This window comes from Mauremys mutica, chromosome 13, assembly GCF_020497125.1.
Source record: "Mauremys mutica isolate MM-2020 ecotype Southern chromosome 13, ASM2049712v1, whole genome shotgun sequence".
Lineage (NCBI taxonomy): Eukaryota > Metazoa > Chordata > Testudines > Geoemydidae > Mauremys > Mauremys mutica.
In genome coordinates, this window is record NC_059084.1 from 15561971 (window position 1) to 15576290 (window position 14320).

At 43.4% G+C, this 14320-nt stretch overlaps 1 protein-coding gene across 1 annotated transcript in view; it reads left to right on the plus strand.

Moving 5' to 3' along the window:
• Positions 1–14320, plus strand: part of RIPOR3 (RIPOR family member 3) — a gene marked incomplete at its 5' end in the record, with an annotated part of 40974 nt that overhangs the window by 24963 nt on the left and 1691 nt on the right. Inside the window, 8 exons of the mRNA XM_044985808.1 lie at positions 1166–1305; positions 3442–3565; positions 6474–6609; positions 7980–8141; positions 9921–10079; positions 11253–11455; positions 11846–11929; positions 13069–13159. Coding sequence (XP_044841743.1) covers positions 1166–1305; positions 3442–3565; positions 6474–6609; positions 7980–8141; positions 9921–10079; positions 11253–11455; positions 11846–11929; positions 13069–13159 — 1099 coding nt within the window. The remainder of the gene's footprint in view (positions 1–1165; positions 1306–3441; positions 3566–6473; positions 6610–7979; positions 8142–9920; positions 10080–11252; positions 11456–11845; positions 11930–13068; positions 13160–14320) is intronic.

Below are 14320 nucleotides of genomic sequence, written 5' to 3' on the forward strand. Positions count from 1 at the left end.
CCCTGAGGCCCCCCCGCTCCCACCTCTGGCGGCTGCCCCATCCGTGCCGGCCGCCCTACCCGAGCCATGGACCAGCCCGAGCAGCCCTGAGCTCCAGTCCAGCCTGAGCTGTCCCAGCCGTGCCAGCTCCAGCAGCCTGAGCAGCCCCAGGCCAGCTTGGGCTGTGCCAGCTGGCCCAAGCAGCCTGGCGCTGGCTGGAGAATGGTAAAGGCAGCGCACCTCCCCCAGCTGTCCATCTGTGGAGTCCAGGGAGATTACTGAGGAACCGGGGAAGTTGAATAGCAGAGAGAGCCTCTTCAACTGCCCTGGAACCTGCATGGCACATGATAATAAGTAAAAACCCACAAATGGCATCCCATGGAGGCGGCTATTATACCCGCCATCCATGTGTTTAAGGATATCTTCACAACCATATGAGACTAGAAACATTTTCCCCCTCTTACATGAAAGATTCTGGAGCACAACTTTGTGGCAAAGGGTGGATTGCACTTGTTGTCCCACAGCTGTGGCATACACGAGGCCCTGTGTGTAGGCAAGAGAGAGAAGACACTGTAAGATTTCAGCTGAGATCTGAGATAAGAATGACACTGACACCGCTTTCTACTCCTAAAGCCTTAGCCCTCAGAAAAATTAAAAGAAAATTAAAAAAACGTAAACACCCCCAAAACCAACCCCTTTCCCAAAACTTCTGCCCCAAGCAAAGAAAGGGGAGAAATGCCAGAGACTCCATGAAGGGGTAGGGACTTTGCTATTGAAGTTGCTCAGAGACTACAGTGATGGGTGGCAGTGTAAAACTGATAGCTCTAGGTCTTAAGAAGGAGAAAGACAGGAAAGTTGTACCAAAGGACAGGAGCTGCAGAGAAGAAGGGTATTACACCCACCCTGGTGAGGTTGTAGTAAACCCAAGGAGAATTTTAAAACTGGATAAACCTTTTGAACTAGTTCCTGAAATGAATTGGCAAAGTTGATTCAGGATCGGGGTGATGTGGCTGAAGTGCTTTGTATGTGTGAAAGGACCAGCTCTTCTGGCGTGTTGTGGATGAGCTGATGGGAGCAAACTGTCCCATGGTTGAATAGATGGTGATTTGTAAATCATATGGGTGAACTGCTGGGGAGGACCAGGATCCTTGCAAAGAACAATAGTTTATTTCTTATCTATCAACAGCTGAAGACGTCTCATCAGAAACATTCATCCATGGAGAGTCTGATGGTGGAGATGGTGCTGGAAAGTTTTGACTTTTTAAACACGGACTGCAGTGCTGATGAGCTTTCCTTATTTGGAAGCATAAGGACAGATGCTACCAGGTGAGCAGACCAGTGCATCCCATTGAGGGGATGAAGGGATTGACAAGAGAAAGATTAGGAGGTAAATACACTGAACTCAGTCAGGCAATGACTGTGAAGTGTGGGGAAGTTGGTGCCCAGGGTGTGGACACCCAGGAGAGAGAGGAATTGTTTAGGATACTATGAAACTTACAGCTCAGTCAGAGCAATAAATGGGTTGAAATTTGGAAATATTTAGGCTGAATATCTTGAAAAGCCTTCCTCCTACGGCTGCAGAATGAGATAGTTGGGATACTTAAAACTAGCCTTCAGAAAACAGATGTATAGCTATGATGGGGAACAGTTTTGAAAGGGAATAGGTCAGGAGCAGCTCACAAGTCTCTTCTACTGGGTTCTCTTTCATATTTTTGACCCTTGCTCATAACACTCAAACTTACCCTTTGGTGTTGTGGGCCTGATCCTGAAAGGTGCTGAGTAGCCCCAGATAGACCAGACTACAGAGCATCCTTGAGTTGGAGTTGCTAGAGAACAAGGTGTTTTTATTTTCCTTCTGCAATACGTCATTTCAAAGGGGCCAGCCAGTCAATACACATTATTGACTGTTTGTGATGGGTTGGATCACAGAAACCCCCTTGGGGCTGCCAACTGATGTGCCAAGACTAGTTCTGCCCCTGCTTTCCTGCCATGGCAGCTTAGGACTTCAGTGCCCTGCCTGGTTTGAGCCAGACGTGCAAGTCTGCTGCCAACCCAGACCCAGGGTCTGAACCACGTCCCCTAACAGCTGTAGGCTTGACTGAAAGCAGCTTACAGAAGTGTTCCTGTCTTTAACACGCAGATGCCCAACTCCCAATGGGGTCTAAACCCAAATAAATCTGTTTTGCCCTGTATAAAGCTTATACAGGGTAAACTCATAAATTGTTTGCCCTCTATAACACTGATAGAGAGGTATCCACAGCTGTGTGCCCCCTCCCCCCGGTATTAACACATACTCTGAGTTAATTAATAAGTAAAAAGTGATTGTATTAGATACAGAAAGTAGGATTTAAGTGGTTTCAAGGAGTAACAGACAGAACAAAATGAATTACCAAGCAAAATAGAATAGAACACGCAAATCTAAGCCTAATACAGTAACACAACTGAGCACAGATAAAATCTCACCCTGAAAGATGTTTCAGTGAGTCTCTTTCACAGACTGGACGCCTTCCTAGTCTGGGCACAATCCTTTCCCCCCGTACAGCCCTTGTTCCAGCTCAGGGGGTAGCTAGGGGATTCCTCATGATGGCTCCTCCCTTTTCTCTGTTCCACCCACTTATCTCTCTTGTGCATAAGGCGGGAATCCTTTAGTCCCTCCGGGTCCCCTCCCCCCCTTCTCCATGGAAAAGCACCAGGTTAAAGATGGATTCCAGTTCAGGTGACATGATCACATGTCACTGTAGGACTTCATTACCCACTTGCCAGCGCACACGTATATAGGAAGACTTAGAGGTAAAACAGAGCCATCTGCAGTCAGTTGTCCTGGTTAATGGGAGTCGAGATTCCAGACCACCATTAATGGCCCACACGTTGCATAATTACAATAGGCCGTTAGAGTTATATTTCATATTTCTAGTTTCAGATACAAGGGTGGTACATTTATGCAAGTAGGATGATCACACTCAGTAGATTATAAGCTTTGTAATGATACCTTACAAGAGACCTTTTGCATGAAGCATATTCCAGTTATATTAGCATATTTTCATAAAACCATATAGAGTGCAACGTCACAGTGGTCCTCACAAAAACGAGGTCACAGGATTAGCTGACATACTGTTGCCCTCCTGACAAGAGAATTAGAGATTTAAATCCCCATCTTCACCTTTTGTAGGAAGTTTACACACAATCAAGAGAGCAGATTGTTAACAGGCTTACTGCTCTTATAGAGCACCAGTTATTTGTCAAAAGTGGTGACCACTTTGGTGAGTTTGGGGATTATTATTGAGAAAACAGGAAGAGAAACGTTCACATTCATTTGTTGAAGATAGAGGCGTTAAGGAGGTGCCTGGTGGGTTTTTAAACAACTTTTATTTTTTTCTTGGTGTTTTAGATCCTTCTGCTTTACCGCACACAATGGCTGGTTAACATTAACTACTTGTTCCCCTTTCTTAACTTCTCGAACAGCACTTACAATGACAACATACTGGGCTATGACAAGAAAACAGAAACGAAAGAGTTAACCACAGGGAATGATGATTTAGACAAACTTCTGATAGTTCATTTGCAGTTGTGCAAAGCTCTCTTGCAGGTAAGGAATGACGTATGGATGAACCCATTTGCAGTGGATTGATACTGGCCCAGATCCTGGGATGCTGTGCAGGCACTTTGCCTTGTACAACAGGAACAAAGCTGGCATAGCCAGCCATATGAGAATCCCCCCAGCACAGGATTCTCTGGTAGCATAATGTGGGAGTAACAGTTTCTATGCCAGACCCTTCTTCTCTGGCTGATGGTGAAGGGGACATGGTTGGAGGGAAAGCTGGCATGGATGGGACATACTTCTGCCACAGCATTTGCTGCTCTATTTGCCTCTCACATCCAAGGCAGCTGGAATAGTTTAGGGCAGCCTTCAGGCTACCCTGATTTATGCCGGAAACCAGCCCCTCACTCAGTTGGTGGGCCAGGACAGGGCTTAAGAAAGGGACAATCCCGGCCAAAACAGGGTGCATGGTCACTCTAAACCTAACCCACCCTTGCTTCAATTTGAGCCCATTGCTTCTTGTCGTATCCGCAGAGGTTAAGGAGAACAATTTTTCTCCCTCTTCCTTGTAACAATCTTTTACACACTTGAAAAATGTTATCATGTCCCCTCTGTCTTCTCTTTTCCAGACTAAACAAACTCAATTTTTTCAATCTTCTCTCATAGGTCATGTTTTCTAGATCTTTAATGATTTTTGTTGTTCCTCTCTGGACTTTCTCCAATTTGTCGACATCTTTCCTGAAATGTGGCGCCCAGGACTGGACACAATGCTCCAGTTGAGGCCTAATCAGCATGGAGTAGAGCAGAAGAATTGCTTCTCCTGTCTTGCTTACAACACTCCTGCTAATACATCCCAGAATGATGTTTGATTTTTTTTTCAGTGGTGTTATACTGTTGACTCTTAATTTAGCTCGTGATCCACTATGACCCCGCAAATCCCTTTCCGCAGTACTCTTTCCTAGGCAGCTATTTCCCATTTTGTATGTGTGCAGCTGATTGTGCCTTCCTAAGTGGAGTGCTTTGCATTTGTCCTTATTGAATTTCATCCTATTTACTACAGACAATTTCTCTAGTTTGTCCAGATCATTTTGAATTTTAATCTAGCCACCAAGGACTTGCAACCCCTCCCAGCTTGGTATCGTCTGCAAACTTTATAAGTGTACTTTCTAAGCCATTCTCTAAATCATTGATGAAGGTATTGAACAGAACCGGCCCCAGAACTGATTCCTGCAGAACCCCACTTAATATGCCCTTCCAGCTTGACTGTGATCTACTGATGATTACTCTCTGGGAACAGTTTTCCAACCAGTTATGCATCCATCTTATAGTAGCTCAATCTAGGTTATATTTCCCTAGTTTGTTTATGAGGCAGTCATGAGAGACCGTTTCAAAAGCCTTACTAAAGTCAAGATATACCACATCTACCGCTTCCCCCCTTATCCACAAGGCGTTTTACCCTGTCAAAGAAAGCGATTAGGTTGGTTTGACACAACTTCTTCTCGACAAATCCATGCTGACTGTTACTTATCACCTTACTAATTATTTGCTCCATTATCTTTCCAGGAACTGAAGTAAAGCTAACTAGTCTGCAATTCCCTGGCTTGTCCTTATTTCCCTTTTTATAGATGGGCACTATATTTGCCCTTTTCCAGTCCTCTGGAATCTCTCCCGTCTTCCATGACTTTTTGAAGATAATCGCTAATGGTTCAGATATCTCCTCAGTCAGCTCCTTGAGTATTCTAAGAGGCATTGCATCAGGCCCTGGTGACTTGAAGACATCTAGCTTGTCTAAGTAATTTTTAGCTTGGTTTTTCCCTATTTTAGCTTCTCATCCTACCTCAACATTCACTATGTTAGATGTCCAATTGCTACTAAACTTTTTGATGAAAACTGAAACAAAAAGATCATTTAGCACTTCTGCCATTTCCACATTTTCTGTTATTGTTCCCCCCTTGAGTAATGGGCCTACCCTGTCCTTGGTCTTCCTCTTACTTCTAATGTATTTGTAGGATGTTTTCTTGTTACCCTCTATGTCTCTAGCTAGTTTAATCTCATTTTGTGCCTTGGCCTTTCTAATTTGGTCTCTACATATTTGTGTTTATTTGTTTATATTCATCCTTTGTAATTTGACCTACTTTCCACTTTTGGTAGGACTCTTTTTTGAGTTTCAGATCATTGTAGGTCTCCTGGTTAAGCCAGGGTGGTCTCTTGCCATACTTCCTATCTTTTCCTATGCAGTGGGATAGTTTCCTCTTGTGCCCTTAATAATGTCTCTTTGAAAAACTGTCAACTCTCTTGAATTGTTTCCCCCCCTAGACTTGATTCCCATGGGATCTTACCTACCAACTCCCTGAGTTTGCTAAAGTCTGCCACCTTGAAATCCATTACCTTTATTGTGCTGTTTTCCCTCCTACCATTCCTTAGAATCATGAACTCGACCATTTTATGATCACTTTAACTTACGCTGCCTTCCACTTTCAGATTCTCAACCAGAATCAAATCTAGAACAGCCTCTCCCCTAGTAGCTTTCTCCACCTTCTGAAATAAAAGAATTGTCTCCAGTACATTCCAAGAACTTGTTGGATAATCTGTGCCCTGCTGTGTTATTTTCCCAACAGATGTCTGGTAGTTGAAGTCCCCCATCACCACCAAATCAAAAGCCTCATGCACCTCTTCTTCCTGGTTAGATGGTCTGTAGTAGACCCTACTATGACATCACTCTTGTTTTTTACATGTTTTATCCTTACCCAGAGACTTTCAACAAGTCTGTCTCCTATTTCTGTCTCATCCTCTGCTCATCCAAGACACAATGAGAAAAGTGGATTTCTGTGAGAGGCAGTTGTCTTCCCCACTGGCTGTTGGAGAGTTGAGCTCTGAAAGTCAGGGGGTTCAGCACTTCTTGAGTTTGCTCAGTGCTTTTGTCTCAGTCACTGAGGAAAAGTACACTTTGTTTCAGAAACTGGTTTCACCAAACATAGCCCGAATTGTCCAGGAGAGCCTTTTGGAAGAAGTGTCACGGCAGAAACAAGTGCTGGAAACTGTCTCAAAGCTCTGTGTTCTGGAAGTTGGGAGCTTCACCTCTGTTGAAGAGGGTGAGTAATGTGGGTGTGATGCCAAGGCATATGTAGGAGACCAGAGAGGCCCAGGTAACATGGCTCTCACCTCATATGACAAATCAGGGATGGATTCTGAAGGCTTTAAAATAAATTCCCAGTGAAAGCAGCTTTTATGGGTAGGTTATAAACCCTAACAGCTGGGGCTCAGATCTTTCTTGGTTAGAAAGGAAAGGGTTTTTAGAATTTCTGCCCCAGGCAATAATTAACTTGAATTTGTATGTACCAAGTAAACTACAGACCTTGTGTATTTCATGTAAAGGGGCTTTCCCCACCCTATAAGTAGGGAGCCATAAGTGTTTTGAATTTTGCATTCGAAGGATTTTCAAAAGTGCGCAACACTGGCTTAACTCAGCTCCCCTTGAAATGGATAAAACTCCCCCCTGAATGCAGGGGGAGCAGCGTAAAGCCAACGGTGAGCACTTTTGAAAATTTTAATCTTTGGCTTCCAGGAAAATGGGTAATTATTTGGGGCCAGTTTAGGCACCTAAACATGCACATATGCGTCCAGTAGGATTTTCAAAACAGGGTGTTTCCTCACTCCCATGGTGTTTTGAAAACCCCACTAGGTGCATATTTGTATTTTTAGGTGCCTAAATGCCTTTAAAAATCTGGCCCTTGGACATCAACATTATCTCTCCCTAGCAAAAGGCAGTGAGTGAAATAGCAACACAAATGAGATTATTAGATACTGAACTATGCAGGTTTTTATTGTGATGATCCAAATTAAACTGTTGACCAGCCCCCGCAGGCCTGACTCAGAAAAACTCTGATAGAAACCCAGGGGAATTTTGCCTAAGCAAGGACTGTAGGATTAGGCTCCACAGTTGAATTTGAGAAGGAATTAGTCCCTAGGGAAGAGGAGCAGGGGCTTTTTTACTTGCCCTCTAGAACATGGAGCAAGGCTCAGTGATCATCCTACCACGACACCCTTTTATCTTGCAAAATACTGTAGTAGGCTGTCTGCAATTCTAATAGGTTGATCGTGGTCCAATGAGATAATTTAGGATGCTAGAGACGGGGAATCCCTAGACGGGCACAGTTCATGTCCCTGCAAAGGCAGGAGCTAGGAGCATGGTAGACGTCTCACTTACACGCTGGTATGACAGTGTAGAGCTCAATCCAAAGCCCATTGAAGTTTATGGAAAGACTCCCATTGGCTTTAGGGGCTTTGGCTCAGGTCCTCAATGAGTCTTTAATAAATCGGCAATAAAATTCAGTTGTAAAGAAATCCATCTATGGAATGTAAATACAAATGACATCCATACATTTGTTAGACATCCCATCTGGTGTCTCATGTCTCATGCACTCCAGCTCACTTGCTGACTTTGTAAAACTTTATTCTACAGTTATTCATAAGGCGAAAAAGCAGAAGCAGTGTCTGAAAATCTGGAGTGAATTCACAGAGCCAGGAAATATCTTGTTCTGTTCAGCGGAAAAATTCCAGAATCCACTGAAATACATATTAATGTTCAAAGTGAAGGAGAAATATCCAGGACACCTAGAAGCAGGTACCAGTCAATTACTAGAAGATAAGGCACCTGATTTTATTTGTACACTGAGTTTAAGGTTGTCCCTGTAGGTTTTTTAAAATGATATAGAACTTGTTCTTGGTAAACTATATTGAAAATTCAGGCTCCATCCCCTTGATTTATTAGTTATACTATAAAATGACCATGGCGCTCTCCACACGCGGCTTGATGAGGCATTACTTCTCTCCCATGACATTGTGGACTGTTAGCTTTATGTTTTGTAATAATTTTGGGTGGGATTTACCAAATCACCTAAGGGGGTTAGGAGTCAATGGGAGTTAGAAACCTGACTCGCTTGGGCACTCTTGAAAATCCCTCCCTTCTATTTGATATGCCAAAGAGGTATAAAAAATTGCAGGCATTTAATTGCTAAGGCTACGTCTATACTATCTGCCCGGGTCGGCGGGTAGCGTTCGACTTCTCGGAGTTCGATATATTGCGTCTCATCTAGACGCGATATATCGAACTCCGAACGCGCTCCCGTCGACTCCGGAACTCCACCACCGCGAACGGCGGTGGCGGAGTCGACGGGGGAGCCGCGGACTTCGATCCCGCGGCATCTGGACTGGTGAATAGTTCGAACTAAGGTAGTTCAAGTTCAGCTACGCTATTCGCGTAGCTGAACTTGCGTACCTTAGTTCGACCCCGCCCCCCAGTGTAGACCAGGCCTAAGATCATTATGAATGCTGTGCTGTGTTGTATCTTCTCTGTTACACACATCTCAGAAAGTCAACATGGAGTTCCTATTATTTCTTGTATTGGCAGTGGTGCCCAGAGGCCCCTGTTGGGATGAAAGCTCTGTTTTGCTAGGTGCTGTACAAACATGAGGCAGACGTAGGCCCAGATCTTCAAAGGTATTTAGGTGTCTAACTACCAGAATCTGGGCCATCATCCATATCCCAAAGAGTTTATCATTTAAATATGTATGTATTGTATGTATGTATCTGTATGTCATTCAGTAGCCTTGTGGTGTTGTGTAAACACTGAAAGTAAAGCTCGGTACGGATTCTGCTGCAAAGGGGTGTGCTCATGCGCATGCCCACATGCACAGTGCCCCCATGTAGAAGAGAGAGAACAAAACTGATAAAATTGACTAAAAGACAGACACAAACAGCATCTGACATTAGGACTTACATTTTGGATGACCCCTTTCATTTAGATTTTAATCCCAACACTGAATGCACAATATGGCCAGGAATTCCATAGGATGATCTTTCTAAACAAAGGAATTTCCTTTATGCAACCCTATTGTTTCCAAAGGGCTTCTAAACTTGTGCACAGAGCACTGCTTTGTTTTATATGGTAAAATCATTATCCCCTGCTTTACAGATGGGGAAACTGAGGCCCAGAAAGGTTTAGTGGCTCTTTCAGGGTCACACAGCTAGTTGATGGCAGAGTTAGAATTACAGGTTGCCATTTCTGAGTCCCTACATTAATCTTCTTAACCAGGCGGCCTTAATTGTCTTTGTTACCAACTACAGACCTGATTCAAAGTCCGTTAAGTCAATACAATAACTCCTCTTGGCTTCTGTGGGTGTTGGATGAGGTCTGTTTTGTACTGTAGCTGGAATTATCAGCAGAGTGGGGGCCTGCCTCCTACTGAATTTTAGTGAGATTTAGGCCCCCACTTCCTTATATTCCTCTGAAAATTCCAGCCTTCCACTTCTTGTTAAAACTGTAAATGAAATGCATAAGTGCAGAGTGTCCTAACCCCTCAGCGGGCGTTCTTTGTTTGCTCTTCTCTGCATGTCTGTTCAGTGCTGCGAAGGCTCCTGGAGCAGATCGTCACCTGCAGTGGGTTGCTCCCCTCTGGGAGCCTCCCTGAAGAACTGCTTACCTTATTCCAGTTTCACAGCTACCTGGAAAAAGAGCGTGTTACCAACCTGGAGAAGCACTTGGCAGAACTCATCAAAGAAGGTGATAGCAGGCTGCCAGATACTGCACTCAGACAAATAACCCTCAGGCTAGCTAGTTGGCTGCTGGAATAGCTTATGGGGCTGTATCTGTCCCAATCCCAAAGGGATACATTTTTTTAAAGAGTAAGGATATAACTCTATCATAATACAGTTCAACTCTGTTTTCATCCTTTCTCCTCACTGTGCCCATGCAGTTTTAATTAGAGCAGGAAAGGTAAAATCAAGCTTCATAGCTAGACAGGAAAGGAACAGATTTCATGCAAATATTTAGCTCAAGTGTCTGGCTTAGGTCTCAATGTCTGCAATATAAGGAGAGACTAAACTGGCTGCACAGTAAGCTGCTGTGTTCCGCAGCGGAGTAGATGGTTTACGGTATCGCATGGTCATGACAGTGATGAGAGACAGATCAGTGGCATTAAGATTCCAGGAGTAACTAATATGCATTTGCTGAGAGCGCTACTGTCCTGCTGAAACCCAGTCCACCCAGTACTTTGAAAATCTGAATGTGGCAGATACTGGGGTAGTTTCATTTCCTCTGGGCCATTCAGTATGTGAACGCAAAGGGATAGGAAGTTTGTCTGCTATCTCGTGTAGGATTTCAAAAGGACAGTGTGGTGCATTATTTTTAAAACTAGGCATATTATTCTCTCTCCATGGTACACTTCTACTCCTCCTAACCAGTGCAGCCTTATCTTTCACAGATTCTTGTTTTAACATTTTTCAGTTTTCCCTCTTTTTTTAGTAATAGTCAAATTATCGCGCTTCCAAAAGGTTTCGCATTCACCGAACGTTTGTATTAATTTAGCATCTATGGGCCTCAGTCAAGGACCAGGGTCCCATTTTGCTAGGCACTGTGCATACATATTGTAAAAACATAGCCCCAGCCTCAGAGAGTTTACAAGCTAGGTTTATGAGGAGATGAAAAGGACAAACTGAGGGAAGAAGGGAGGATAAGAGAATGGTAAAAGGAGCATGTTTTGTGCAGACTAGCAGCTCACCTCTTGCCTAGTCATGTACCTCAAAGTATTTTCTAAGAGACAGCCTTGCTCAGTAGTGATGTTAATAAGGGGCACACAGCTGAGGTAGGAGACAAAATTGGAAGGGACTTCTCAGGACCAGCTCTCCATAGACACTGCACACATTTGTCGCTGAACTGATATTCTTCCATTTGCAGTGATGCTAATTGAGGAGCTACAGTGTCCCGGGCGACTTAAGAAAATCAAGAAATTAAAAGGGAAGCGACTGAGCCAGCTCCAGCCTCTACCCCAAACTTTACGGCTGCTCGGGATTCTGCAGCTAGATGACAACCGCCACGTCAGCAAAGCAGCAACGTCCTGTCTCTCTCGGGCGGCAATGAATAAGAATTTCAGGGAGAAGGTATTGATTGAATTGGGCCACTTCATGGTTTCTCACCAGTTTTCAGAGTGAGATGCTACAAGTCAAGGAATCCTACCTCCCTGAGAGCAGCAGTATTTTGGGGGGAAGGAGTTATACTCTGCACCCTGCTTCTAGGAAGCTCTCAACATCTGCTACCCCAGTGGGTGCAGGGTGAGTTAAGGATCAGAACTGTGATTGGTTCTATCCTGCACTATTGAACCCTGCCATATTCCACCCCAGAGACTGCTGCCTTTCAGCATCAGAAATTATTCTTGTATGTTATTTGATCAGTTTCAGATAGGTAAAACCGCACTGGATCTCAGTCCTCTTGGCATTCAGAACACTTGAAGTTATTTGTAGGGTAACCAATCACTCAATCTTATTTTCTAGGCTCTGCTTTTTTACACGGATATTTTAGCTGAATGTGATGCAAAAATACAGCAAGCTGCATGTCTGGCTCTCAAAAACCTCAGAGTAAGTGTATTTGACTGGGTAACTGGATTTTTATTGTGTGGGGCTGTGTCCAGCTGTATGGCCAAAGGTTCATCTTAATTTTTTCTGGTGGGCATTGTTCAGATTTTTCTTTAAATTACCTTCTATACGGTACATGAAATGGGGTTTCTTTAGCTCCGAACTAGTTTTGCTGCTACTTAAGGCAACCAGGAAAGAGAGTAATGATCATCTAAACCCTATTAAAACTGGGAGTACAGAGAGTAGACACGAGTGGTCTTAGTTACTGCTTCCCTGTCAATTGGGAGAATAGTTGGGTTGGAAAACAGGTTCTGATTGGAGAGACATTTTAGCTTCTAGCAAGGTACTAACAATGGAACCAAACACAGAATATAGTTTGTGCTCTTGCTTTAAGATTGGCTGATTTATTGAATGACTTTCTAATCCTGTTTTGAGAGTAACTGCTCATCAACAATCCCAGCATGCTAGAGGCTCTCTTGTTTTTTAAAAACATCTGCCCACTTTCTGTCTTAAGTTACCAGCAGACTCCAACACAAATTAGCAGAACTTTTCCTGCGCAGAGGGGAGTCAAATCCTTCCAATAACTTTTATAACCAGTTAGTTTGCACATAAGCAATTACTGTCAGCACAACTCTTTTTTATAAGGAAATGCAGTCATAAGATAGACCAAGCCACTAACTGACTTTTTAGGAATGACTGTTAGAAAGCAGTCTTGGGCCCTGTGTGTCAGCAACCATGTGATAACTTTGCTGACTCTTTGGGCCTGGTTCACCCTTGCATTACTTCAGTTTTATGCCAGTGTAACACCATTGGAAGTGCACGTACAATACTGGAGTAATGCATTGGTGAATCACGTCCTATATCTTCAAACCTTTAATTCTTTGAGACTAGGCTAGGCGGTGGCAAACCTATGCCCATGCTAAGAAAACCAACCTATAGCTAATTCAGAAGGGAAGGGGGATGGAGCACAATCATATTAGAATTGAGATACAAGAAGAGATGGCAGTTGAACAGCTGGTGCATGTCTGTGTATTTATGTAACAGATAGTACCTTGGTGTTATGGTGGGAAAACTCTTTGAGAGAAACGATCAGGACTGCTTATTAAACAGATAATGCTGCAGTTTTTTCTTCTCCCCAACAGGCCATAGAAAGCATTGAGCAGCTTGCCAGCCTGTGTCAGTCTGAAACAGAGGATGTACGGAACGCTGCCAGGGAAACAACACTGTCGTTTGGTAAATCTTTATTGCAGCTTTAAATAAAGATGCTGAAAGGAGAGTGACAGATGAGCTATTAAGAAAACAAAATAGGCCTAAAGGTTTACCAAGATGTTCTTCAGTAAAAGAATATGTTTAAGGCTGAGCTAACAGGTATAGAGATGTTTCGCGACACTGTCAGAACATGGCACATATGTTGCATTAAGATTATTGTAAAGTCTTTCAAGACTTTGTATATATACAGGCCCAGAAGACAGCTTGAGGGGGGGAGCTGTACAAACTATTAACCATTGTAAAGGGACAGTGAGCAACAAGATGATTTCAGCTAACAAACAAGTCATAACGTTAAAAGTTAAAATTCCAGCATTGCCGTCAATACTAGTGTTAGCAATAAAAATATTAGCATTTGGTACTCTCCTCTGGGAGCTGTAGACATAAAAGTCTAACCAGGCTGGTAACTAGGGTGAAATCTTATTGAATCTAAGTAAGATTTGATTTTAAAATATGTAATGTAGACATCACTGTTGTAAATAAAGGGGCCAGTTGCACATATAGGGACTGATTCAATGAAGTTACAGCAGTATAAAACTCGATTGACACCGAGGGGAGGGAGGGGTCAGGCTCAGAAAGTAACTGCCAAAAATACCAGAGCAAGGGATGTATTAATGAACTTGCATTTTCCAGAGAGAGAAAAATTAAGCTGTGATCCAGCTGCCATCAAGGAACTGAAATTAGGTTGGCAAAGATGGGATCTGATCCTGTGCAATTACTGTCTCAGTGAGGCAGGATGGGAGCACATATATAGTAACTAAAGAGACTCTCTCCAAGTACCTTTGGCATAGATAGTATGTATTGGCTTTCCTTTCACTTGTGCTACATTTCTTACCACATCTAGATTTGTAGCCAGTGACTAGACAATTGGCCCAGGATAACAGAATTGTTTCATTTTAAGATGTTCCTTTACAGTTCATCTGCATTCAGGCCAGATTTTTCAAACTACTAGTGCTTTTGGGTGCCTTTCTTCTGCTGCCTTAAAGGGGCCTGATTTTCAGCAGGAAGATGCTCAGCTGTTTTTGGAAATGGGGTCCCTTTTAAAGGTGTCTGAAGCTGAATATCCAAAGCCACACTAAGGCAGTGATTTTCAGGAGTGACTAAACACCCAACTTGTAACAAGGTCAT